Here is a 27,900-nt window from a genome sequence, read left to right as displayed (position 1 = left end):
TCGCATGCACATAAATAAATACTTAAAAAATAAGTAATAAATAAATAAAGTTGACGATTATAATGGACAATTAATAAATGAGGTAATTGTAACAAAGGCGAATAAATAAAGAAACCAATTACGGTAAAAGAGATATATACATTTATATCTCACTGTATAATTTAATTTCTATCTACATTTATTTGTTTATTGTATTTTAGGTGGCAATTAATTGTATGCTTATTTATTTATTTCTGTATTTATTTGTAAGTATGGCAGAGTTGGTCCTCCATAGTCTCATCGAATCCTTTTAACAGTAATGAAAATGAATGGAAAGGGAATTGTGCTTCCTCGGCCACCGTAGCAGAAGTAGGCGTGGTTTATAGAGGAAGTTGGGATGTTTTGTCGTCTGCAAATGTTCGAGATTTCTACAAAACAGAAAGCGAACTCCGTGAAACCCGGTGCATGATTAGATGAGGAGTTAGAGCTGCGGGTTGTGTCGATAATCTCCTCTCAGGTTGTTTTTCTCCTGGTTTTACCTCCAACCAGAGATCCGCTGAGTCCCAGGCGGCCATGATGAGCTCCCCGGCCTCCATGCACGTTCAGCTCGCTGCTGTCATAGAGGATCTGGCCCAGGCTGCAGTGGCAGAGCTGCTGAGGCTGGAAGAGGAGAGGCTGGTCAGCAGGACCCAAGGGCCCGGCGAGGAGAGACACGAGGCGGGGAGACTGCAGGCGGAGGACGAGGAGAAGTTGGTAAGGAGGAGTTTACTGTGTGTTTGGGGTCCCACTGCAGCCCCCACAGCCAGCACAGACCTGCAGAACATTCATACTGCTTCAACATTAAAACATGCTCTGCAATATTTCATATTTGTGAAAAGAAATCATGATAGCAGTTTGATAAGGAAGCAATGAAAATATAAACAAATTCATTTAAATTAAACAAAATAACCTCTTCCATTTAAATTAAATGCTGTCAAGATTTGTGGAGAAATAAATAATATATCAGCAAATAACACATAAATGGACAATTTCCTGTAATCATTTCTAATTTCATTATCAGTGTATTTATTGAAGTAATGCAACAAGAAAACAAAATAAATCAAATCAGTTACAATAACCAAGATCATCAGCAAATGTCAGCAGGCTCAGATATAAACAACATATCAGGACATCCTATAGTAGATTTACTGTGTAACTGAATGTAATAAAGCCTGAATTAAACTGCTGGGGAGAGTAGAAGCCAAACCATGGCTGCTAGTTAGACTTATTAAAAAATATTTTAAAGGTAGAACGTGTGCAAACTTACACATCCTCAATGATAATTATACTAACAATATATTAAGCAATGGCAAAGATATCCCTTGCTCTGCCTTTTTTATTCTATTCAGTTTATTTCTATAGCGCCAATTCACATCATGTCATCTCAAGGCACTTTACAATTCAACCAGATCATCCAGTCACATTGATTCAAAGTTTCCTATCTAAGGAAAACCAGCTGATTCCATTAACTCATTGACTCAAATATAATCCCTCACACTAAGCATGCTTGTAGCGACAGTGGAGAGGAAAAACTCCCTTTTAACAGGAAGAAACCTCCAGCAGAACCAGGCTCAGTGTGAGTGGCCATCTGCTGAGGCCGACTGAGGTTCAAGGAGACAGAAGCAGACATAGAAAAAGAAGCATAGATAGAAGAGGCAACTGTAAAATGCGGCTTCGTCCAGGAAGCAGCCAGGCAGACGAGCTCTGAGCCAGCTCCCATGTCACAGGATGAAGAGAGCACATCCAGTTAGTCAGAGAAACAGGACTACACTGAAAAACAGGCCGATCTCCAACATCTCTGTAGTGAATATCTCACTGTGTTATGCTGCAGGTGGTTCATATGCCGACCAGCAAACAGACAGCAGCCACTTCACATGTACTCTATATTCCAGTTTTCTCCATCCATCCATCCATCCATCCATCCATCCATTCATCCATCCATCTTCCTCCGCTTATCCGGGGTCGGGTCGCGGGGGCAGCAGCTTAAGAAGGGAGGCACAGACTTCCCTCTCCCCAGCCACTCCTTCTAGCCCCTCAGGAGGAACTCCAAGGCGTTCCCAGGCCAGCGTGTCCTGGGCCTCCCCCCGGTGGGACGTGCCCGGAGGAGGAACTCCAAGGCGTTCCCAGGCCAGCGTGTCCTGGGCCTCCCCCCGGTGGGACGTGCCCGGAACACCTCACCAGGGAGGCGTCCAGGAGGCATCCTAACCAGATGCCCGAGCCACCTCAACTGGCTCCTCTCGACGTGGAGGAGCAGCGCCTCTACTCCGAGTCCCTCCCGGATGACCGAGCTTCTCACCCTATCTCTAAGGGAGAGCCCAGCCACCCTACGGAGGAAACCCATTTCGGCCGCTTGTATCAGCGATCTCGTTCTTTCGGTCATGACCCAGAGACCATAGATGAGGGTCGGAACGTAGATCGACCAGTAAATATCTCTCTTCACCACGACGGACCGGTACAGCGCCCGCTTCATGGCAGACGCTGCACCAGTCCGCCTGTCGATCTCCTGCTCCCTTCTTCCCTTCCTCCTTCCTTCTTCTTCTTCCCTTCTTCCAGTTTTCTCCTTGCTTTTTTTTTTCTCTTAAAGATTTTTCATATTTTCCAACTGTTTTGGCTCAATTGAATTTGGTAGGTTCGGGTAAAGTCTATGAAATATTGGATGTCTCCTGGCTAGACATGGAGCGCCTGTAGCTTCCCCCAGAGGAGGTGGGTAGGGGAAACGGATGTCTGCTGCCCCTGCTAAAAACACATAATTAATGATACAATGTGTTTTCTGGATTCTCATTTAGATTCTCTCAATCAAAAAATTACTGACATTTTCTGTTATTGGAAAACTTTAAAAAAAAAAACTTCTTTTCCTCTTTGTAACCTGACAGGTGAGATTTGCCTCCATCATGGAGATTCTGGGGAACGAAGCTCTGGGGAAGATCCTGAACATCATTGACAAAGCCAGACTTGATCTACAATTGGGGCAAAGCAGTAAGAAGCCACAGCCCAGCATCCTCAACATCCTCAACAACACAACCCGGGGTATGATCGCAGGCAACGCCCCCACAAATGTCACCCACCACTCCAAGTAGATACATGCTGATGATGTCATTCTTACTGTCATTTATCATCATTAGTAACATTATTTGTTCCCAGCAGATCTTGAGCACTCCTACGGAGTCAGAGACCAAAGCGTGACCCAGGTAAGTCTGTCCGACCCGGACATGTCTGTGTTCCCCCCGCTGACATCACTGATATCTGGACATTTGGTCCCTGCAGGTCAGAAGAGGAAGTGATGCTTTGGAGGCGCCGTTTTTTCCAGCAGTCAGCATTAAAGATAAAGACGGGAAGATTGACCTGGGAACCATTAGAGAAAGTGAGAGCACGATCCATGTCTGCTGATAAATAAAACACGCTTGGAAAATGTTGCAGACATTTTGACACAAAGCTGAAAGCTGATGTTTCTAGAAAACCAAGTAACCAGGAGATCTAAACAGAGCTTCTCCTCAAATGTTGCTCTCTTATTAATTCTAGGCCATCACTCCCCCTGATGATTGGTAAAACCAAATGCCTTGGCAAAAGCACTGCAATTCTGACAACTAACAGAAGTAAAATTTGGGGAAAAAAGCAATGAGAGCATGTGCTTGCTAAGCTCTATAAAGTAAACTTGTTGGCTAAAGAAAAAGTAATAGAAATATTTTATTTTGCATTAAAAGAAAATCAAAATGTTCAGATTATGCCTGTTAATTATTTTCTGTTGGGTTTTTTTCTCAGGAGCTTGTGTGGAAGCGGCTCCACAGTCTGAGCTGCAGAAGCCAGAGTCCTCTGCAGTCTCTGAAACTCACCTGTTGGTCTCCCTGAAGTCGTACCCCTGCTCTGTGTGTGAGAAGTCCTTCTCATCTCAGAGCCACCTGAAGTCTCACCAGCTCATCCACGCGGGGGAAAAGCCATTCACCTGCAGCGTCTGCAGCAGCGCCTTCCACCAGCGGCAAAGCTTGCAGAGTCACATGCGCACGCACGTCAGCGAGCGCCCGTTCGAGTGTCCTGAGTGCGGGAAGCGGTTCTCAAAGCCGGCTCAGCTGAAGATGCACGCCGTCATCCACACAGGAGAGAAACCATACAGCTGCGATGTGTGTGGCCGCCGCTTTAACCTGCCACAGAACCTGCAGCGCCACACGCTCACCCACACTAGAGAGAAGGTCTTTATCTGCAATGAGTGTGGAAAGGCCTTCACCCGTGCCGTCACTCTGAAATCACACCAGCTTATCCACACTGGCCAGAAGCCATTTAAGTGCGAGCAGTGCCCCAAAGCTTTCCGCCATGCGGTTAACCTGAAGAACCACCAGAGGATCCACAGTGACCTGCGGCCCTATAGTTGTGACCTCTGTGGGAAGACGTTCCGACAGTCTGTGAACCTGAAGATCCATCTCCGCATCCACACAGGCGAGCGGCCTTTCAGCTGCCAGCAGTGCGGCAAGACGTTCAGCCAGCAGAGCAGCCTGATCTCCCACAGTCGCACGCACTCCATGGACAGGCCGTTCCAATGCAAATCCTGTGACAAAACATTCAACAATGCCAACAGCCTTAAGCTTCACTTGCGCATTCACACGGGAGAGAAACCATATGTCTGCGACATCTGCGGCAAAGCCTTCAGCCAGGGAAGCCACCTGAGGACCCATAAGCGGCACGTTCACGCCGGCGGCAAGCAGTTCATCTGTGACAGGTGTGGCAAGAGGTACGCCGACCAGCGGTACCTGAAGCTGCACAAGTGCTGCTATGCATGAGCTGCTAAGAAACGGACCTAAACTGAACTTTTCCACAGTGTTGTTGCCATGGAGACCTCTCTTTCCACAACAAGGACATCCTTTTCTGATGTTTTGTTTAGTCTGTACTCCCAATTTGAATTATGTTGATTCTGAGGCCTCATTTGAATGTGTTTTATAAAGTATAAAGTATATTTTTCACTTTTTCAAAAGATGAATAAATCTAACAAAGCCAATCCATCCAGCTGTGGTTTTTCTAAAGTACAGGGGCTCGAGGAAAAAAAAGGTGTTAAGGGCTGAATTGTGAGCAGCTGTAATTGAAAATCTATATCTTAGAAAATCTGTAAAAGTCTGGTTGCCTTCAATGTAAGTCCACACTGTGTTTTACAGTTATTTTTGCCAAATGCATTAAGTTAAACCAAGATTTGATTATTTCTATTTTATGAAATCAGAAGAAAAACATAATGTACATTTACAACAAGAAAAACTCAGAGTTTTGTAGAATAAGGCAAGCTGAGTATTCCATTATAAATATCATGGGTTAACATAATGATGAACATTTAGCCTTCCTAAAAATACCAACCCCACAGTTAAAGCTAAAGGAGATTAAATATCTTTTAAAAGCCTTGTACCACTGCGACCCCGCTGTTGTAGAAATTCAGTGCTGATATTTTTTAAAACCTTTCTTATTGCCTCGACCATCAAAATAATTTCTGGTTCTGTGATATCAGAGCCACATGTGACTCTGGAGCTGCTCTAAATCTTTGCTCTTTCAACGATTTCTGGCTGCTAAAAAGTAAGCAGCCAGATGTAAGGCGCTCTGTTTTGAACTGTTTATAAGCTTGGAAGAAAAATATTGGGTATTATTGTGCAAAATACCAATATGTATCAGATGGTTTAATTCATCTACTTTGAGGATAATCGGAAACATTGAGAAGGTAAATGGAGTTTTAGCAGATGTGGAGCAGGAGAAGCTCCATGGGTACCAAACTGCTGGACAACAAATTTAGCAAATATAAAGTTTCTATTTTTCTAATTGATTCCTGTCATGGAAAACCTGTTCTGTCAGTTTCTATTAGATAAGTTTGAAAACAAAATGCCACATTGAGCATCAACCTGCGGCGTGAACTGCATGTCAGATGTCGACTGGTGAGATGTTTTATCATTTCTTTATGTTCTTGAAAGAATTGGAAGTAAACATATATATATGAAAAGACTAACATTTCAACATGTTCATCTAAATGCAGGTAATTTATTCAGTCAGAGATTTGTTTTAAAATGAGTTTGGGAGTAAAGAGAAAGCCATGGAGCGGATTTTGTTCTATTAAATACAGTAAGCTTGTACATTATTCAGACTTTTTTGATGTCGCCCTTAAAGGTTATAGGTCATCAGAGGTCGGTAGAGTAGCACTACTTCGACATATTTTCACTCAAAATGTAGCAAACCAAGAATTACTCAAGTAAAGTTTAAAAAAAAGTATTTGGTAAGAAGGCTAATTATCTATTGAGTAACTAATAATAGCATCTGATTAATATTAAAAACTAAGCTAATAAAAAAGAAAAACATACAGTTATTCTACAAATCCAGGCATTGGAAGGAACGGATACGACCAGACCTAAGAAGCTGTTTTAGTTGATCAATTTTATAAAACCGACTGCTAAAAGTATTTGGTATTTTGCTTATCTCAAGGCTGAGGTTATCTCTAAGGACTTTTGCAGCTTTTCAAGTTTTTTATTTCTTTTTTTACAGTGAACTTAATCCACTTGCAGCCTTGGTAGAGAATGGTACGGCCAAGCTGAACAGCTTAAGTATAGGGTGGACTACAGTAATGACCCCCCTCCCCTTTGCTAGAGTGATTGTATATTTCTGTTTTGTGCATATCAGTTTACATTTTTTATATTATTTCAAGTTTTTAATAATAATAAAATAATTGAACTTTATTGATCTCACATAGGATAAATATACCTCTGCATTTAACCCATCCCCTTGGGGAGCAGAGGGCTGCCATCATGGGAGCCTACTGCCAGGGAGCAGTGTGGGGTTAAGGGTCTTGCTCAGGGAGCCACAGTGTCAGTCTGTGTTTGTGGGCTTCAAACTCAGAACCTCAGGATTCCAAGCTCCATCACTAGGTTGTCACTCCCCTGGTGAGCTGGCCAGGATTTCATTCTCCCCTATAAATTTATTGCAACAATGAACAGAACGCAGAATGAGTAAAAGTATTACAGTGATAAAAGCTACAGAAAATACTAAGACACAAAAAATAAAAAACAAAGCAGATGTTTTCTGAGATCTTTCATATGTGCTTGCTTACAACATTTTGGTTTGTACTCTTGGAAATAAAGGATAAAAATTGCTTATTTTCCTTAACCAAACTGTTAAACAGAGTAAAAAAAAATTCTAAAATGTATTTCAAAATAAATCGGCCAATAATAATATGCTGATAGAGTTCCTTCCCTGTTTAGACTGTTTGTTTTAACCGCGGTCCTCCGCCCGCCAAGTGGCGCTGTTCTGGCGCACTCCTTTCTGTTTAGTTTCCGGGTCAGTCGGTTTCCCTGACTGTGTGTGCATGATCCTACACACGTGTTGGTTCAGCATTAAATCTGTAACTTCTACCCTAACAGGCAGCATTAGTTGTTAAGAACCAAGAGGAGAGGAGAAGAGAGGAGACTTCCTGCCGCCATGGGCCCGGTGAGAGAGAGAGACGACCTGTTAGCTTTAGGATTATATGCAAGTTCCGGTTCTAGTTGACTAAGCTCCTGACGGTCAGGATCAGGAAGAATTAAAACCGATGGAAAGTTCTGAGCTTTAACTTCACTGAAGGTTTTAATTGCGTTTAAAAGATGCCGGTTGCTGATCAGGGGAATGATTGCAGCTAACAGAAGGTCCGGTTCTGATGGATCTGGGTCAGTCAGGGTCGCACCGTGTCTGACTTTATCAGAGGCAGTATTATCCTATCACTCTGAGGACCTGAACACTCCTCCATAGTTTTGTTGGCAGTGATCTCAGGTCTCTGCTTCAGAAACACACACAGCTGTGAGGCGCACCTTTTGCCTTTGATGTTTTTCCTTTTCTTGCAATTCAATTCAGTTTATTTCTATAGTGTAAATTCACAACACATGTCATCTCAAGGCACTTTACAGTTCAACCAGATCATACAGTCAAACTGATTTAAAGTTTTCTATCTAAGGAAAACCAGTTGATTGCATTGACTCATTGACACAAATGCAATCCCTCAAACTAAACATGCTTGTAGCGACAGTGGAGAGGAAAAACTCCCTTTGAACAGGAAGAAACCTCCAGCAGAACCAGGCTCAGACATACAATAATTTGCTAAAAATATATCTAAAGTAAACACTTTAAACATACAATGCTTTAATATATTTATATGATAAAACAGTTTGAAACAATCTGCTTTGTGGTTAACTAATTGCCCGTCTAGGTGTTGGAATTAGACCCATATTTATTATCGTTTAGAGGTTGCTTTTCTGGTTGAGGTTTCCTTCCCCTACTCAGGAGAGAATTGCAACAAACTAACCCATACAAAGTGATATATGTATCATACACATTATTAGTTGAGTATTTAACAATACAAATACTGCTTTGTTATTAGCAGAGCTGTAAATTCAATAGATAACTTGAACAGAACCTTCCTGTCAGCATGAAGTAGGTCAAAAACTCTGAAAGAAAAACACCTTTCCTCCTTAATGAAGATCAAAATAGGCGTTATGGAGAGAATTTTGTTCCAAATATTTTTGCAAGCAAAGAACACGTTTTGTAAATAAAAATGTTGAAATGAATGTAATCTAGAAAAACATACTGACAAAAAATTGTATGTATTTTTTCTTTGTTCAAAACTTTTGAAGCTAATTATTTTTTACAGGTTTCATCTTTATTAAATTTCTATTATTTTCATTTTTTTTTTTTTTTTTTTTGTAGATTGAGTTTTTACAAAATGCAGATGACGTTTTGTAGATCATGTTCTCTTCACTTCAGTTCCAATACAAACGCTTGTTTTTATGGAGCGCATTTTTGTCCCACTACATTTGCAATCACCACTTTTTATTGAAATTAAAACACATTTTGACAATTTTTTTTCTATTTGACTCTAATTAGACTTATGAGATAAAATATATATTTGGCACGATTTTGGGCCGTTTGTGGCTTAATTGTGCAATCGACAGGTCCACCTGACACGCCGGCTCTAAAAACTTTGTTTTAAAAAGTTACCTGAACTTCTTCAATCCTATTTTCTACAATTTTAGTGAAGATGTTTAGTAAAATAAAAAGAAAAGGAAAAAATAGAGTCTTTTGTTGGGTTTTCATTGTTTTTTGTTGAAAACAAAACAGGTAGGAGTTAATAAGTTTTCACTTCTTCCTACCCCATTTTTGAGCATGATATGTTAATGGAAACAAATATCTGTATTTTTCTCTTCTTTTTTATGCACTTCTTGTTACTGTGCACTATTTTATTTTTTTTATATTTGTATCATGTTCAAAATAAATCTCATTTCTTTTGTAAGAGATAAAAATGACTCCATACTTTTATCACTTTTTATGTAGCTTGGTTTATTAGAAAAGTTTGATCGTATTTCTCTTTTTTTATCTGATGAGGTCAGAATTCTGACCAGGACCATCACAAACTGTTAGAGGTTTCCATTTAGAAGTGAAAGCTGAGAGAAAAATTCTTCAATAAATTTGTTTTATATATTTTTTTTGGCTGAAGTTGCTTCTAAAATCCTCAGAATTCAAAAGGTTGCACTTTATTAGAAGCGTCTTGCTGAAATGGAAACGTGTTCTTTTGTGCCCCGCCCCACAGCTACGCTCAAAGAAGCGCCGGCCGACGTTCCGCCGTCTGTTGAAGACGAGCGGCATGAAGCTGGAGAACAAGATGAAGAACCGACAGATGAAGCAGCAGAATGTGGCCAAGAAGCAGCGCAAGGAGCAGAAGAGGCTGCGGCAGGCCATGAAGGGCGCCAGCCTGCAGATGCCCCGCCCCCTGGAGACGTACAGGAAGAGACCAGGTGAGCTGCGCCTAAGTTTGAACGCATGCGTCCCTTTAGTTCGTCAGTAAGACTGTTCTCATCCATCTGACAGAGGAAGAGGAGGAGGAAGAGTTCCTGGACAGCCTTCCCACAGACATGATGGATGATGCAGACTTGGAACAGTTGACCGCCATGGCCCAGAAAGCCTCCTTTATAACCAGAGACCTGTCGTCATGGTAACGCACACACTGATATGGTCAATGTGCGATTGATTGAGCTGATGGAGACTGAGGTATGTCTGACTTTTTATTGCCAGTGGGCCAGTCCACAGTGGCAAGAAGAGGAGCGCCGACGTGGTCCGCGGTTACGAGAAGGTTCCTAGAAAGATGGCGAGGGTGGAGGAGAAGGAGATGATCCAGCTGCTTCCCATTAAAGACAAAAGTGGAGTGATCCCGAGGAGCATGGAGAAAGGTAGCTTTCACATTTACTCAGCGTCTGACTGACTGCAGCCACCTGTAAACATGAAGGCTCTGTTTGTCCCCAACAGTTAAACCGCATCCAAAGGACAAAGAAGAGGAAGAAAATGATGAAGAACCTGCAGAAACAGCAGAGCAGCAGGAGGAAGGTGGGACTTGCTACAACATGGTGGTCTGGGTGTGATGATTAGCTGATGTTCAGGTTCCATGAAGAACAGTAGTCTGCAGTTTAGCTGCACTGAAATGAACCTTTTAAAAAATAGAAAGTTGTCCTACAGCAGCTGATTAAACCAGAGTTCCAGAAAGAGCTGCAGTCTGACAGGAGTTTTCTATAACTGAGGTCTCCACTAGATGTAATTGATGATGGTGCATCACAGTTCAATTCAGTTTATTTCTATAGCACCAATTCACAACACAAGTCATCTCAAGGCACTTTACAGTTCAACCAGATCATACAGTCAGATTGATTCAAAGTTTTCTATCTAAGGAAAAAACCAGCTGATTGCATCGACTCATTGACTCTTCAGCAATCCCTCACACTAAGCATGCTCGTAGCGACAGTGGAGAGGAAAAACTCCCTTTTAACAGGAAGAAACCTCCAGCAGAACCAGGCTCAGTGTGAGCGGCCATCTGCTGAGGCCGACTGGGGTTCAAGGAGACAGAAGCAGACATAGAAAAAGCAGCTGTAAAATGCGGCTTCGTCCAGGAAGCAGCCAGGCAGACGAGCTCCGAGCCAGCTCCCATGTCAGAGGATAAAGAGAGCACATCCACAGCAAAATAGTCTCCACACCTTCAGGATAGATAATAAAATATTTAAACAATATTCAGCATATGGTAGAGCGTACATGTAATTCTAATCAGAGCTTAAAATTCATTCAAATATTGTGAAATGTGAAATATTATGGATTTATAAAAACAACACTGCTGCTTCTGTCCGTCTGCAAAGCTGCTGGTTGGTGTAGGAAGCTAACTCTTAGCAACTTTCTCTCTTCATTGCGGTACTATAAAAAGGGGCTGGAGACGAAACTAGTCCTTTTTTTAGTGAGTTTAGTGACTTCATGTGGAAGCGGCAATCGTTCTGCTTAGGTCTTCAACTAACAAATATTTTTTAAATTTGTCTGTCGATTTACTTTTTTCAATTAACCAGATAACCAAATGTTCGTTAAAGGAAGCGCTTTTTACGACATTAAACCTGGTGAAACTAAAGCTTTTCCGCTTTAGGAGATCTGGATAAAGCACAGACGGACAGAAAATACATATATTTTTTTATCTTAAAAGATAAAATTTTGTATAATTACTGCTCTGGCAGCTAAAGTTATGTTTTACAGTCTATATACTCCTACTTGATAGCTAAATTAGTTGGCAATTATTTCAGTGATTGATTAATTCAATTGATTATTTCAGCCCTTAGCAGAGCGGAGTTAGCAGAGCGGAGTTAGCAGAGCGGAGATAGCAGAGCTGCTGTCTCACAGGTAGACACTTCATCCTGAATGCTGTCAGAGCAGAGAGGAGACCGCCTCCCTTTCCAGTTATTTAGACTTAGACAAACTTTGTCATTTCGTACACACAGTGTATACAAAATGAAATTTGGCTACATACAGCTTACCGACGGCGAATGAAAAGCAGCTTAGCAGTGAAAGTTAATATTTCTATTTATAAAGTGCAGCAGTGATCAACATAAACCGTGTAGAAGAGACCTGGTGCAAAGGCATTGATGTGATGTTCTGTATAACACATGAGCAAAGCTGCCATGATTACAAAGGAAGGATAGAAGTATGACGTCATTACAGTTTTTATTCAAGGCTCTTTTTTTTTTTTTTTTTTTCTTCTGGGAAACTTCCACTAAAATAATGACCTGATTACCACACAGTTTTAATCCTTTATTCACCTTATTACCCATGTTCCTCTGATTACTGTCCTTTTAGTCAATTCAGACGTTTGCCATGTGGATTCAGGCAGTGGATAAACAATCATTCCTTGGTTCATAAAGTTGGGTTACTTTTTAGTATTTTAACAATATTCTAATGGCATGGGTGTAAATTCTCATAGTATAGATCCAGATACACTCCACCATCACCACTATAGTTAAATCTAATAGGAGCCCAGATAACAGCTGTGTGTTGTTCTTCTGATGCAGAGGGCGCCTCATCCAGCTATATGGGCTTGACGCCGGAGGAGAGGGAACGTTACAGAGTCCATACACTAAAAATGAAGAAGCAACGCATCGCCAGCCTGGCTTCAGCCATCATCTCAGACCCGCTGAACAACGTAAGTGGAGCAGCTGATGAGGAAGAGCCTGTTTTTAACAGATCGAGATTCAGAGTCGATTAACAAACGTTAACATTTGTTATTTTAGTTTTTAAATTTGTTATTTTACTGATAAATTGCCTGATTTTGAGGAAAAATCCTCTAAATATATATCTGAAAACATAAGGTTGAATATTCTGCTTCATTTTACCGAACTTAAACCAGGATTAAAAGTTGTAGAGTGAAATAACAAACCCTATAAAAGCAACCCTAGCAGAAGATTCATGAAAGTGGATCTTGCAGACATGAGAGCTGAAAAACCAAAGAGCCGGTAAAGACCAAAAGAGTTAGACTGCACTCCTACCTGAAGGCCAAGTGCAACACAAAGACCAACGGCGCAGCAGAGCTCCACAAATGGAGCCAAACCATGAGGGCTGCTTTTAAGGAAGGCCATAAGGAGTCTGATATGGTTTATTCTACCAGCTAAATTAGAATCACATGTTTAGGTTCAAAGTAGGGCTGAACAATGTTGCCAGAAATTGAAATTGCGATTATTTTTCTCCAAAATTGCGATTTTTATTTGGATTTTCCTTTGCAATAACGTCAAGCTTGTAGAGGTTTCATCCAAGGCTTTTGGTTTTTGAGAGCTCGCTTGCCCAGAGTCCATTGTTACAGGACTTTATTGTAACCATTGGGTGAAAAATTCTTCTTCTACTTGTATGGATCTGCGAGCTAGTTGCAACCCTATGTTTCTTCAAGCGTTTAAACACGACCTTAAGGGCTGGAGAAAAAAATTTAGTTTCTTACTCTTGTTTAATATAGTGTGATTAAAAATCCATGCCTCTAAGATATGAAAATAGTAGGGCTGTAACGATACCCCTATTGAAATCGAAATTGCGACACTCTGAGCCACGATCGTGTCTCGCGGTGAAGGAAGGTGGGATCGCAACACTCACCAAATATTCCCAGCTGGTCGGCCGACTCACAACTGCCTGCCACAGACATGCATTTACTTCATGTGCTTGAGCCTCGTTATGAAGCGCCAATCAGACACATTTCTCTCAAAATGTGCTTCCAAAACTTTTCAAGGAAACAAAATCCAGAGTGGAGGGAGAACTTAGCAGCGCTGACTCAATCGCTATTACCACTGATGGATGGACGTCCCGTGCAACAGACAGTTATATTACCATAACCGCACATTATATTACGGACCAGTGGCAAATTGCAAACCATGTCCTTCAAACGCGTGCCATGTTTCTTGTATCTGAAATCCTGAAAGGCTTTTCAGCAGACCATACGCCCCCGTTCCCGTGACAACGCAAGAAACATTGTAAAAGCGGTCATAGCAGCCGCACTCTCCCCGCATATTCGATGCTTCGCCCACACTGTTAATCTGGCAGCACAGAAAGGAATGGGAGTTAACCAGATGTCATGACTCCTTGGTAGAATCAGGAAAATAATCACTTTTTTCCACCGGAGCGCAGCTGTACTGAAGGATAGGCAGAAGATGCTGCAGCTGCCCTCACACAAGCTTGTCCAGGATGATCCACTGCTGGGGATCATCCTGTAACAGCACAGACAGCAAGCCTCTCACCTGAAAATGTGGACATGATGCTGTTTCTGAAAAAGAATATCAAAGTTTAGTTTCTGTGGATCCCAGCCACATCTGTTCCCAGTAAGATGGTGTTTTCCTCTGTAGTGGAAAAGTGGACATGATGCTGTTGTTCCTAAAAAAATATAGTTTTAAATAAAGCAAACAGGTTTGATGAAGCTGCGTTTATTTGCTTTTTAAGTTCATTTTTGGTTAACACGGCAGCACAGTACAATTATTTTTATTTTTAAAAAGCTTTATTTTGTTAGACAATATAAGACAAGAGATAAATCTTACATTTTTGGTTATGTCTCTAATTGTGGTTTTTCTGTGTTCAAATACGTTCTGGATATTTACAATATGTTAAATGTTTTTTAATATTTTATTTAAATAAAATAATATTCAAATGTAAAAAAAATTGTTGCATGTATCGAATCGTGGGTCAAAAATCGTGATATGAATCGAATCGTGTGTTTTTTGTATTGTTATTTTATTAATTGCGATTATATTGCAAATGCTATTAATTTCGCAGCCCTATTCCAAAGCAAAGAGTTTCTCATCACCGAAGAAACTTAAGTAGGTGCAGAAAACTTCCATCAGCAGAAATCTGAGTGTAGTGCACCTATTTTTCTGGAGAAGCTGAGGAACAGGAACGTGATGATGATGATGATGGTGGTGGTGGTATTTTGTGCAGACCAAGCGTATGAAGGAGCTGCGGGGGATGATGATGGAGTCTGACCCAAGCGTTGCCGTTTCGGTGAGGAAGATGGTGATGGTTTCTCTCATGGAGGTGTTTAAGGACATCGCCCCCACCTACAAGATCCGACCTCTGACCGCTGCAGAGAAAAGCACCAAGGTCAGATGAGCACAGATTGTGATATCTGATTGGTTGCAGCATGTTTTACACAGCCGGTGGATTTTGGTCTCCCTGTAGGTGAAGAAAGAGACGCAGCAGCTTAGAGAGTTTGAGGAAAGCCTTGTGAGCCAATACAAGTTTTACCTGGAAGACCTGGAACAGACCATCAAAGGTACGTTACCGCCGCCACACAGCTGCTCTGCACACACAGATACACGCAGACACTCACACCCTGTGTGGATTCCCAGACTGGAAGCAGAAGAAGAGGAAACGAGTCCAGGCGGTGAGCTTCCAGTCGTACCGCGGCCTGGCGGAGGTGTCCATCCGCTGCCTGTGTGAGCTGCTGCTCACCATGCCGCACTTCAACTTCCACAACAACATCATCGTCGTCCTCGTTCCTCTGATGAACGACCCTCTGAAGAAGGTCAGGATGGGCTCAGAGCTCGTGTTCGTAATTCAGATAGATCTTAGGAAACATGGAGGGGTCTGAAATCTTCATCGTAGGTTTCCACTGTCAGAGTCAGAATCTAAAAAATAAAATCCAGAAATCACTCTATATTGATTTCTTTTTCCTTAGATGGGAATAGTTTTTTTCTAAGTGGGAGAATTTCCAAAGTGGCAGGATGTTCAAATACTTCCTGACTGCAGATCAGATGGAGGCAGATTGTGTGAAAGTATTCATGGGTCTGTAATTGTTTCAGGTGTCGGACATGTGCTGTGACGCATTTAAGAAGCTCTTCCAGGATGACAGAATGGGCGGGGCATCCCTGGCTACCGTCAGGGTCATCTCTGGCCTCGTAAAGAGCCTCAACTACAACATCAAACCAGAGGTAACAGATCACTCATGGATTATATGTTTATATATATTTATAAATGTGTGTTTGGCTTCTTTAGGTTGTTTTAAAGTGTTCTAGAAATAAAAAGCCTCTAGATCTATATTAATGAGAATCAGCTTCATTGGTCAAGTTTTGTGAACAAGCAAGGAATATGACTTCAGTCTTTATACATCATAAAAGCTTCATTTAAATATGTTAGAATTCACAGACGAACATTTTAGGAGCAGTTTATACTTGTGTCTCAGTAGAGAAGCTGAAAGCACTCAGTAAGGATGAGAATCATTTAGGATTTATACTCCTAACAGATGCTGTAATTTGTTCAAACCCTTATTGTTTACCAGTTTTTATAATCAAACAACTTGAATAAATAACTAAATAATTAAACATGTGAAACAACAATTCCCAAAACAGACTAAAGCAACCTTTTGTCTCAAGTGTTGAGTACATTTTGTTTCATTATTGTTGCAAAGAACAGGTTTTGTAAATGGAAATTAAATTAAAAAAAAAGCCATCCAGAGGTGAGTTTGAAAATGCTCTCAATCAAAAAGGTTTTGCTTGTTACTTTTCTCTGATTTTTTTTTTGTTTGTTTTACAAATTTATTTTCCCATTTTGTCTTCAAATATTTAAAATATATTTAAAAGATTTTATACTGAAAACATTTTTTTATTCGGATTTCTCTTTTTTTAGGTTGATTTTATGAATTGCATTTTTTTCAGATTGCGTTTTTCATTCTCTTCAATCCTGATTGACACACTTATTGACCAATAGAATATTGCCTTGGCCCACGCAGACCAATAGAAATGCTTCTCTCTTCCTCACCTCAGAGGAAAGCCCGCCTACAGAAGTGATGAGAATTTTATCCATTTTGAAAAAAGAGAAATCTGAACAAATATTGGAAAACTGTAAAAATTAAAATAATTTATAAAAAATAAATGTAAAGGAAATATAAGACAATAGCTAAGTTACTTCAAAATGTTTTTTTTTGTTTCTTTTGATTAAGTAGTTATTCAAAGTTTATTTTTGGATTACATAAAAATTTCTGTTATTCTTTGCTGCAACGATAATGTCTTAAAATTCCCTCTATTTCCCATAAGTCCCCTCGGTTTGTGTGCTTTTGGGGGAGGAGATCAGTAGTATAATGTTGCCAGAGTAGGAGTCTCTCTAAAAAGTTGAATATTGCGAGAGGGACTGATAATGTTGGACCGTGAGGACAATCTGACGTGGCCCTGGGGCCGTTTTGGTTCCGAGTTCAGTTCATTATGATCCTCAGACACATTCTGGGTAAATTCAGTTCAGTTTATTCATATAGCGCCAATTCACAACACTTCATCTCAAGGCACTTTACAGGTCAACCAGATCATCGAGTCAGATTGATTCAAAGTTTTCTGTTTAAGGAAAACCAGCTGATTGCATCGACTCATTGACTCTTCAGCAATCCCTCACACTAAGCATGCTTGTTAAGGAACCATCATTTCTGGATGCTTCTGCAGCTTTAGCCTGATGGTAGAAGTCCAATCAGTCTGTAAAAGGATGTGTTGGTTTGGTGGAGATGCTAGCGCCCATCTTCCTGAACCTGAATTGTTGACATTTTTATAGACTTGGGTTTATTTACGTTTTTTTTTCCTCTGCCTTGGTTCTCTCCCTCCTCCTCACCAGGTGCTTCGAACTCTGCTGAGTCTGAGGATCAAAGAGGTGGAGATGAAAAGGGATCTGGAGGCCATGGCCCCCAAGAAGAAGTTCATGACCAACAAAGAGAGAAAAAAGAACCTGTCCAGGATGCAAAGGAAGGTAAACAAAGCTGGAGGTTCAGTAACAATTTAAAGGTTCTTTTTTAGCTGTTTTTGGTTATTTAACGCAAACATGCAAAGATGCATGTGGTGTGAAGTGTGTCTAAAAGATTCAACACATGCTAGGTGCTATCTTAGATATAAATCTGTTCCCCATCAAAAGTGCATGTTAGTCTCTCAGATCTGTTAAGGTCTACATGTGTGGAAGAAAAACTGACGTTTAGTAATTCTGTTTAACTAAAAATAATTCCTCATTCAGCCGGAAACAGCGCTGAGCACAGCCGTTGTTTCATGTGACTAAATGAACTAATTTCCTTGGCTAGAAGCTGCTCCACTCTATCAAGTGTAGATTGCTTTGGCTTGAGTTCACCAAAAGGTCAACACTTTTGCGGCTGAATTTTTTGCAGCTGAATTTTTACCAGATAAAGATACCAGCAGATTGAGTGTAAGAAATTTAATGTCTAAAAAAAATTCAGTGCTTAAAATTCGGTGTTAAAAAAAATTCAGTGTTTAAAATTCGGTGTTAAAAAAAATTCAGTGTTTAAAATTCGGTGTTAAAAAAAATCAGTCTTTAAAATTCGGTGTTAAAAATTTTCAGTGTTTAAAATTCGGTGTTCAAAATTCGGTGTTAAAAAAAAAAGGCAGATTCCAATGAGACTGTTTTTCTTCCATATGCATGCTGAGCACACGGTAATAAACTGTTCAGGTTACCACAAAATTAAACTTCCCTGTTTCATAGATCAGCTATGAAAGAGAAATGATGAAGGAATAAAAGATGATTAGCTCTATATCACTTTTCCCACAAGGGGGCAGTATGTAAAAAGCATTGTGTGTTTGTGCATTGTTCAGTGGAAGAAGGCGGAGGAAAAGCTGGAAAAGGAGCTTTTGGAGGCCGAAGCTTCAGAAAACAAAGAGAAGAAGATTAAGCTGGTAAGATTTTGTTCGGCTGTTAAATTAGGAAAGATCAGGAAGAAAGGCTACATTACTATTTTAAATTTCTGTTCCCCCCTGCAGCACACAGAGACTTTGAACATCGTCTTCCTGACCTACTTCAGGATCCTGAAGAAAGCTCAGAGATCTGTTCTCCTCCCTGCTGTCCTGGAAGGGCTGGCCAAGTATGACTCACTCTCTGACTTGCAGGTGTATTCAGCTCCTGGCCCCGTTTCAGACCCTGGGTTAAATCTGTTCTGAGTAGAGAGCAGGTATTCTGATCAAATCCTTGTATGGTTCGTTCTTTGTTTTTTTCGTTTCAAAACAAAAACGAAAAAACAAAACAAGCATGTGGTTTTTTGTTTTTCCGTTTTTAAAATAAAATTAGAAAAACGGCATTTGCAAAAATGAAAAAAGGGTACGTTTTGGATTTTTTTAAACTCCAATGGTTAAACCAAAGACAAACTTTTATTTTGTTATTAATTCAATGGACCTTATGGAAGCCGGAACTGAAAACCTGAACTTCCAACACATACCGGTAACTTTTTTAGTTACCAGTAGGTGGCGGTAATGTACGCCTTCAATTTCTTGCCAACCGCCATTACAATCCACAAGAAGAAGAACTTTTTCAGTTAGCGCTACCAAAATGGAAACGAGTAATGTGGAGCTCCATGGCGGCTCAAAGCATCACTGATTTCAGAGTGTGTTTTTCCTCTTCCAAAAAGTTCAATAATCAAAGCAGAAAACTGTTCAAGTGCAGCCACTGCCTTTTGTTTAGAAATGGTTTGTTTTGGTGCCATCTTCATCCACTGTAAATGATTTTTCTTTGGCGACTTACTTCATTCCGGTACCGCTACATATTAAAACAAAAACCGTATTTTATTTTCATTTGTTTTGTTTTTTTGTTACCAAAGAACGAACCATATACGGATTTGATCAGAGTCAACTGATCCGGTTTTGTGATATATTCATGATTTCTGAAAAGCTAACAACTGAGTGAAGTCAGCTCAGAGTTCAGGATGAGGGCAGCAGAGTTAAAAATCCTGATCAATAGAATTTAGAAAATATGATCCACCATGGAAGAAAGGGAACAAACGAATCATCAAAGTGAGCATTTCAATTTAGTTCAAAAATACTTAATTTAACCAAAATGGAAATTAAATATTAAATTAAATGGGGGGAGTGGTGGCCTAGTGGTTAGCGCATAGAGCTTGGAATCCAGAGAATGTGAGGTAAAAACCCACTGCCACTCCAGGTCCCTGAGCAAAAACCCTTAACCCCACACTGCTTCCCGGGCGCCGCACAATGGCAGCCCACTGCTCCCCAAGGGGAGGGGTTAATGCAGAGCAGGAATTTCATTGCGCTGTACTTAAGACAGTGTAATGACAGTAAAAAAGAGCTGGAAAAATAAAACAAACAAAAAAAGAAATATAATAATAATGACAGAATATAGAGATGACAAAAAACATTTTACACCAAAAATAAGTTTCTTTGGCAAAATAAGGAGATTTAACTTGTCAGAGACCAGTCAACACATGAGTGGGATTTGAAATTGAAATTACAATCATGAATAATTTCATAAATAAAATAATGGGTTGTATGCATAAAACATGAGCAGGGGCAAGAAGGATGTAACAGTCAATCCAGCTAAAATGTAAAAAAAAATAAAAAAAATTCTTGTAAGGCCCAGTTATCAGCTATGAAGTTTAAATTTTACTAATAAATTAGACGACATTTGTTGGCTTTATTCCACATGTGTAGTTTATTATGTAAGAAGTTAATCCTTATAATGTAATATTAGTTAGGGATTTATGATATTTGTTCAAAATAAGGCAGAAACATGTTTCATTAAAAACAAAAACCATAATTTGCCTGAATCAGGTGCGTTTGAAGCAAAATAAAAATAAAAAATGTAAAATTTGCAGTAGAGCGGCCCCTAGAGGACGGGGCTTGAATCTGTTTGCTGTGTGGCTCTGATGCCGTCGTGCTTCTGTAGTCATGAACGTGATTTTATTCCCTTCCAGTTTTGCTCACCTGATCAACCTGGAGTTCTTTGATGATCTGCTGAAAGTGCTGCAGAACCTCATCCAATCCGGAGTAAGTATTTAGCATGAAGCCAACTGAACGCTGTGTTCTGCATCATCAGCTGATTGTTTGATCATTGGGCTGTGCAGGATCTGACCAATCGGGAGAGTCTACACTGCATCCAGACAGTCTTCACCATCCTTTCTGGGCAAGGTCAGGCTGTTCTTGATCAGAACTTTGAAAGGCTGTCCTACAGCTGAATGCTGTTTATTCAGCTTCTTCTGCCTGATTTTACTCTGACATATTGTAACAATGCTGGTGCAGTCGATAACGGGAGCAGAAGAATATTGGCTACGTTCACACTTCAGGCCTTGATGCTCAGTTCCGATTTTTTTGCGAAATCCGATTTTGTTTTGCCGTTGGCGTTCATATTTCCAAATATATTAGATAAGATCAAATTAGATTAGATTAGATTCAACTTCATTGTCATTACACAGGTACAGGAACAAGGCAACGGAATGCAGTTCAGGTCTAACCAGAAGTGCAATAGCAGCAAGTGCAGGATAAATAATGGTTCCATAAATACAGGCCGTGGGTTTCTATTCAATGAGTATAAAGATCAATACTGTTATAAATAATGAATATAATATATAGATCACTAGTGTTATGAACTAAATTTACAGCTGGATATGTACCGAATATAATATACAGATGGATATTACTATTAAAAAAAAGGTTTTTACAGTTATGTACAATAGCATAATATACAGATGGGTTTTACTATAAAATGAATTATTAAAGACAGAAGCTATCTAAATTAAAGTGCAGTGGAAAGTAATTGCATATTACAGTTAAAGTACGTTATTGCAGATGTAAATGTAAACAACTGCTAATGTGAATAAGCAGTTGGCAGTGCAAATATAAGCAGTCGGAGGTGAGTAATGCAAGATGCATGTAAACAGTTGTTACAATAGTAACAGTCAGGAGTGCAGGTGAATATTACAGTCTAAAAAAAACAGAATAGCCAAATGGTGGTAGGTGTGAGAAAGGAGAGTAGAGACCATCAGTGAGGGTTAGAGTTCAGTAAACAGACAGCTCTGGGGAAAAAGCTGTTCTTTAGTCTGCTGGTTCTGGTCCGGAGGCACCTGAACCGCCTGCTGGAGGGTAGGAGAGAAAACGACTTGTATGTGATCTCCTGTGTGAACAGCATTAATACACCGCAAGTGTCCCGCATGCGCAGTAGAGGACGTCACAGCCTAGGCCAGCGTGCTCTTTTTTTCTGGAAGTAAACATGGATGGTCGTGCCGGCACGCATCTAGCGGTGTTTTCCAACCATAAAAACACAATCTTTTCAATAAGGTTAAACATAAATACTGCTCTCCGCATCATCATCCCCTTTGTTGGTTGATTTTCTTGCCACTTCTGCATAATAGTGATGTTTGTCGGGTATTAATGACGTTCAGGTCGGATGAATCTGTCCTGGCCGTTCAGACACAGGTCGCATTTGAAAAGATCCGATTCATATCGGATTCAGGACCACAGAGCCAAGCGGTCTGGGTCGCATTGGAAAAAATCAGATCTGTGTTGTTCAGACTGCCATGAAAAGATCAGATCAGGTCGCATGTGGGCCAAAAAATAGGATTTGGGTGACTTCAGGCTGCAGTGTGAACGTAGCCTATGTTTCATGTTTACCTTCTGTCCTGTTTGAAGGTTTCTGACTTGTTTGTAGGTTTCAGTGGTGTTTCAGTTACAGTCCAGTGGCATCTAAATTCAGCTGTTTCTGTGCATCAGGTGAAGCCCTGAACATCGACCCTCTGAACTTCTACTCTCAGCTTTACAGGATTCTGATGCATCTTCATGCAGGTGCTTTCTAAGTTCTTATAAAGCTACCAGTTTAGCCCATCGACCTCAGGAGTCAGTGGCGTTACCTTTATTCTCTGGCTGTCTCAGGGGCTCCCAATGATGACGTCACCATTTTGCTACGGTGTCTGGACGCTATGTTGACCCGCCGCAGGAAGCAGGTGACCCTCCAGAGGGCCATGGCCTTCGTCAAACGTCTGAGCACGCTCAGTCTGCATGTCCTGCCCAACGCCAGCGTTGGAATCCTTGCAGCAAACCGAGCCACTATGCACGTGAGTTTGTTTGATCATTTAAGTGAGCGTCTGTTTTTATTTCTTTTAAATACTTGAATAAATCACCGCTCTGCTCCAGCCTTTTAGTCGTCCCTCATTCTGCTGTGTTATCATGTCACAGGCGTTCCCCAAGTGCGACTTTCTTTTGGATAACGAGATTCAGGGCAGCGGGTTTTACCTACCAGAGCTGGACGAACCTGAGCATTGCAACGCCCAGAACTCTGCACTCTGGGAGCTCCACCCACTTCAGGTACGTCCACGCCAGGGTTCCTGTTGGGCTCAAACTTCAGCCACTGCATTCAGAAAGCCACAGCTGCTCACAGCATTGGTTGAAATGCTGTCGGACGGCCCAGAGTGAGCAGTGGGTTGCAAAGTGGAGACCCTGATCTTCCCATCTTCATTGTTGTTCTTGGTTAAGGTTCTTCTCCTGCTGATGGTGCTCAGATGGCCCAGTGTTGCTGCAGCTGTGGCTGAAATGTTGCTCACCTCCATAAGCGAGTGGCTGGGTTAATGATTTACTGTAGTTGTGAAGCGCTTCCTCTGACTTGATAAAATGCGTTTTGAACCCATTAGAATTCAAAGAGGATAAATCCAGCAGAAGAAAATGAGCAGTAGGCTTTAAAGGAACCAGGTGTGACCGGTGTGGTTTATACCCACAGTATTTATCTGCCTTTAAGGGGTGATAGAATGATTCTATAGTGTATCTGGTGCTGGTCCTTAAGGGTTCTGAATAGGGTGTGTAACATTGGTTGGCAGGGCTCCATGTTTACCATTGCCCAATCTCCCGGGGCGAGTCGTTTTTATTGTTGGGAGAGTACAAATTTCATTGCATTTGCCCGGCAGGCAAGTGCAATGATCGCAAAAAAAAATTATTTATCACTCAAAATTACTTTAAAATCACAGACATTCACTTAAAAACGACCCAGAAGCGCTGCCGGCGCCATTTTTGTCGTTTTGTACACCTTCTCGCATGATTTAAAAAAGCTGGTTGATTTTTGTCCACCTAGCAGTAATTTTGATGTAGTTACCAAAATGACAAACGGCTGCATTTATTTTGTCAGGGAAAACTAATCCTGAGTCAGTTAAAAGTCAGGGAATTCTGAAATGGTGTCAGACTGTGGAAACCCTGAATAAAATAACTGTATAATGATTCTCTAGAAAAGTTACATTATATTAATAGTATTATCTTGTATAAACTTACCGTGACTCTAAAATAAAAGTTATTCATTTGTGACATTGACTTGACTTGTGATTTATCTTAAGTTTTTAACCTGTCAAGTTTGTTTTAGATTTTTAAAATTACAATTTATATTTTTCACAACAGTTTAAAGCAAAGTTTAGTTTGAAAAGAATGTGAGGAAGGATTGAAAAGCATGTTAACACGGTAATGGAGGCTCTAGTTCATTATCTGACGCATGCATAAACACACCAGGAACCTGGAAACTTACTGAATTACAAAAAACATTAAAAAAAACAAACATGTTTCATTGATATATATACGAAAATGAATATTAGGAACTATATTTATCAAGCATTATACTGGGCAAGTAAACATTGTCACTTGCCCAAAGGGCAAAGATGAATGAATACAAACTTGCTGCAGGTTTCTAACTTTACACACGAGTCTGACCTGAAAATGTTTGGCTTGCTGTATTTTCAGAGACATTTCCACCCAGTTGTTCAGCTTTTTGCACGTCATTTGAGTCGGGGAGCTCCCAGTGACGGCTCAGGAGCGCTCAGTCTGGAGCTCTGCCGCAGGTACAAATAAAACATGTTAATAAACTATAAACCCCTTAAATTACAAACAGGGGTGGGTGTACTTTAAAGTTGCACTCATCATTAGTAGTGTGTCATCAGTTCAGGCTTAGCAAAGATGTTTTCACTCGTTCAGGTCTCCAATGGACCTGTTTGCAGACTACAGCGTCAAAGACATGACCTTTAACCCTGCTGTGGCTTCGCCTCCCTCAAAGAAAAAGGTGCGTAAATCCTGCTCAGTTATCCAGGTTTGCTTTTATCTGTATTTTAATGTAAAATGTTAATGTGTGTTTTCATCACGCTGGGTCGATTTCTTTTTATTCAGGATAAGTTTGTGGTTGGAGCATCGCTGCTGGACGACGAGCTGCAGAAACAAGTAGATTGCATCTTAAAAATGTCAGAGGACACAAAACTGGACTTTGCTAAAGCACGGCACTGACACACACCCCCCCCGCCTCACAGGGAGGCTCCTGCTGGATGGTGACCAGAGGCAGACAGTCTGATATGTTTGTCAGACGGCAGGAATCAGCTGAAGGACCTGCCAGCCTGATGCTTTACCTGCTCTGGACTATTATTTGCTGCATTTTTTCACTTTTTACTGCTTTTCATCAGGGTGGAAAGTTCCATCAATAATTTCCATTTAGCTTCCATTACTTCAGCTGGTTTCTTGCAGCTTGTTTTAGACACTCCTGTTGCCGTATGGAGCTAAATTGGGGCCATAAAGTTTGTTCAGAAAAATGTCTTTGAACTGGCAAAAAAATAAATGTTTTTGAGAAAAAAACAAGATGTAAAATTTTACAGATGTTTGAAAAAACTTTTAATCTGTGCATTTTCCGTCACGCTTTATCCCTGCTGGGCTGCTGGTGCCTATCTCCAGCTGTCTATGGGTGAGAGGCGGGGTCCACCCTGGACAGGTCGGCAGTCCATCACAGGGCAACACAGAGACAAACAGGACAAACAACCATTTACACACACACTCACACCTAAGGAGAATCTAGAGAAGCCAATGAACCTAACAGTCGGGGTTTTGAACTGTGGAAGGAAGCTGGAGTACCTGGAGAGAACCCACATATGCTCAGGGAGAACATGCAGAAAGACCCCGGGCCGCGAATCGAACCCGGAACCCCTCTTGCTGTAAGGAAGCAGTGCTACCCACTGCTACACTGAGCAGCCCACATTTTTGCTCTCCTCTGTGTTTGTAGCTAAATTGGCGCCATAAAGTTTTTAAATTTCTTTTTACTGAAACAAAATTGAAACTGGGAAAAACTGAGATGAGTGTGCACTAATTACTAATTATTGATTTCTAAATGAAATATTGCCAGGTGAAACAAAAAAGAAACAAACTAATAACTTGAATCTGAAAAGTAGTTTCTGACATTTAATTACAATTTTAACTTGTGAAACTCAGTTTAGTTTAGTTCAAAACTCCTTTGTTTTTGTTCAGCTTCAAAACTGTTTTCTTTTTTCTTTTTCTCTGCTTCTGTCTCCTTGAACCCCAGTGGGCCTCAGCAGATGGCCGCTCACACTGAGCCTGGTTCTGCTGGAGGTTTCTTCCTGTTAAAAGGGAGTTTTTCCTCTCCACTGTCGCTACAAGCATGCTTAGTGTGAGGATTGTATTTGAGTCAATGAGTCGATGCAATCATCTGGTTTTCCTTAGATAGAAAACTGGTGAACTGTAAAGTGCCTTGAGATGACATGTGTTGTGAATTTGGCGCTATATAAATAAACTGAATTGAATTGAACAAACTTTATGGCCCAGATTTAGCTCCATACATTTATTGAGTTTCTTTCTCTCTGAGCGATGGCCTTAACTCTTCTGATCCGGTGCGGTCTTCCTCTCTCTAACTAACCCAGACAATGCTGACTTGGACCTGCTGGCAGGCGGGTTTTTTGTTTTTATTTACCTTCCTCCTCTGGTGGAGTCGTGGTTCATCTACATAATATCTCACTGTGAATGTGTCAGCTCAGGTCATGTCCAGTTTTATAAGGAATTGAATTCATTTTTCTTAAACTGATTCTATTTTTGTTTCACATTATTAAACAATACTTTTACAGTTTGTGTGAGGGGTCATTTACAGTTTTCAACATTTTAACAAATGTACAAAATACTCTTTAGACGACCCTGTTCATTCGGGCAGTGCACAATTTTTCATTTATTTCTGCCTTCCCTATTTTATTGCAGGTTGCACAGAACCTTTGAACTACGACTGAGTATTAGACTGTGTATAAAGATTTTGTTTTTTAAATACGAGAATAAAGTCATAACATGAGAATAAAGTTGTAATATTACAAGAATAAAGTCTTTAAATTATGAGAATAAAGTTAAAAAATTATGAGAATGAAGTCATCGTACCAAAACCCATTTCAGAAAGAAAGCTTCAAGCTCCGACCAGCATATAACAGCCGACCAGATCCACCAGTCAGCAACCTGAGTTCGCTTTGACATTCTGCTTAATTTGATACTGGTGCTAAAAGATGAACATGCATGTCTACTGTAAGGTGAAATTGCTGAACCTTACAAACTTGCATAATTAAAACATTCTCAAAATAAATAAACCGTAACATAAAACATCTACATGAACATCAGTTTCAATGTCCAAGTTCAGTAAAATGTGTTATAATAACTTGAAAAGGTCGTCATTGAAAATCACACACACACACACTTGTTCACTTGTGAAAATTGTGAATGACCCTTAAGCTTTATTTAATAAAGTCAATATTTTAAACTTTTTCTGGCAATTTATTTCCGGTTCAGTTTTCTGGGGAATACCCTCTGTGGTTGAGTTTGAATTCTCTTGAAAGAATAAATAACCAAAATTAATCGCCACTAGTTCATGTTAGACCCTGAAAGCTGCTATTAATATTTACATTTCCAGGCCTTAAACACCAAGCCTTCTGTACGGAAGAGGATTAGGGCCACTGAAAAAAAAAAAAAAAGTAAACTGATTTTTCAATTTTATTTCAGTTTAACATGGGAAAAAAGTCAGAATTCTGACTTTTAATCTCAGAATTCTGACTTTTTTCTCAGAATTCTGACTTTTTTCCCATGTTAAACTGAAATAAAATTGAAAAATCAGTTTACTTTTTTTTTTTCAGTGGCCGTAATCCTCTTCTGTGAGCTTTACTAAAGCAATCTTTTTTCAATAATTCAACATCAAATTTGCCTCAGACCAACAGCAGCTACTATACAGTAGATCAGCTGTGCTTTATCTGAAATAGAATAGAGAACAAAATCCCCTCTTTGTCCCACAATGGGGAAATTCTGGTGTTTACAGCGGCGAAAAAGATGATAGAAAAACATGTTCATACAAATCCTTATAACAAAAATCTATAACATAATAGTGAACACTTAAAAGATGAACAATAACATGCTGTACTGTAAAGTGTTTTAACAATATGTGCGGTGATTGGTCAATTTTTACGGTCTGAATCACTCAAAGCTTAACATCTATGTATGGAAAGCCCAAACTATATTTTATCCCTGAGTAACGACGACAGGTCATCAGAGAGACTGA

The 27,900-nt window shown here is 40.3% G+C and overlaps 2 protein-coding genes across 3 annotated transcripts; both read left to right on the top strand.

Annotated features, from left to right (window-relative positions):
* Nucleotides 1–344: 344 nt before the first annotated feature.
* si:ch211-207i20.2 (uncharacterized protein LOC568537 homolog) lies at nt 345–5,025 on the top strand. Of its 2 annotated transcripts, none has more exons than XM_038299677.1 (5): nt 345–732; nt 2,892–3,045; nt 3,163–3,206; nt 3,283–3,379; nt 3,778–5,025. In XM_038299677.1, exons 1-5 carry the CDS (start codon nt 553–555, stop codon nt 4,785–4,787), a joined length of 1,485 nt encoding a protein of 494 aa, XP_038155605.1. In that variant the 5' UTR covers nt 345–552; the 3' UTR covers nt 4,788–5,025. The 2 variants fall into 2 exon arrangements, with proteins under 2 accessions (XP_038155605.1, XP_038155604.1); XM_038299676.1 differs by having other exon boundaries at nt 3,160–3,206.
* Nucleotides 5,026–7,300: 2,275 nt separating this feature from the next.
* Nucleotides 7,301–25,160, top strand: noc3l (NOC3-like DNA replication regulator). The gene is made up of 21 exons (XM_038299733.1): nt 7,301–7,455; nt 9,584–9,788; nt 9,862–9,985; nt 10,066–10,220; nt 10,297–10,374; nt 12,363–12,493; nt 14,758–14,919; nt 14,998–15,091; nt 15,168–15,343; nt 15,621–15,749; nt 17,413–17,544; nt 18,393–18,473; nt 18,558–18,658; nt 20,498–20,570; nt 20,648–20,711; nt 22,290–22,361; nt 22,449–22,630; nt 22,752–22,880; nt 24,291–24,388; nt 24,522–24,606; nt 24,711–25,160. The coding sequence occupies exons 1-21, from the start codon at nt 7,447–7,449 to the stop codon at nt 24,822–24,824; spliced, it is 2,394 nt and encodes a 797-aa protein (XP_038155661.1). The 5' UTR covers nt 7,301–7,446; the 3' UTR covers nt 24,825–25,160.
* The last annotated feature ends 2,740 nt before the right edge of the window (nt 25,161–27,900 follow it).

This window comes from Cyprinodon tularosa, unplaced genomic scaffold (genome assembly GCF_016077235.1).
Source record: "Cyprinodon tularosa strain WSP-4 unplaced genomic scaffold, ASM1607723v1 ctg433, whole genome shotgun sequence".
NCBI classification, from domain to species: Eukaryota; Metazoa; Chordata; class Actinopteri; order Cyprinodontiformes; family Cyprinodontidae; genus Cyprinodon; species Cyprinodon tularosa.
The sequence above is the reverse complement of the archived record's forward strand: the minus strand, read 5'-3'. Positions and strand labels throughout refer to the sequence as shown.

Excerpts from the sequence above, each read along its gene's own strand:
- si:ch211-207i20.2 (XM_038299676.1), top strand. The coding sequence starts at position 553 with ATGATGAGCTCCCCGGCCTCCATGCACGTTCAGCTCGCTGCTGTCATA. Across the intron at positions 3,046-3,159 it reads CCTCAACAACACAACCCGGG|CAGATCTTGAGCACTCCTAC; the intron begins GTATGATCGCAG and ends ATTTGTTCCCAG. Across the intron at positions 3,380-3,777 it reads CCTGGGAACCATTAGAGAAA|GAGCTTGTGTGGAAGCGGCT; the intron begins GTGAGAGCACGA and ends TTTTTTTCTCAG.
- noc3l (XM_038299733.1), top strand. Across the intron at positions 9,789-9,861 it reads GACGTACAGGAAGAGACCAG|AGGAAGAGGAGGAGGAAGAG; the intron begins GTGAGCTGCGCC and ends TCCATCTGACAG. Across the intron at positions 14,920-14,997 it reads CTGCAGAGAAAAGCACCAAG|GTGAAGAAAGAGACGCAGCA; the intron begins GTCAGATGAGCA and ends GTCTCCCTGTAG.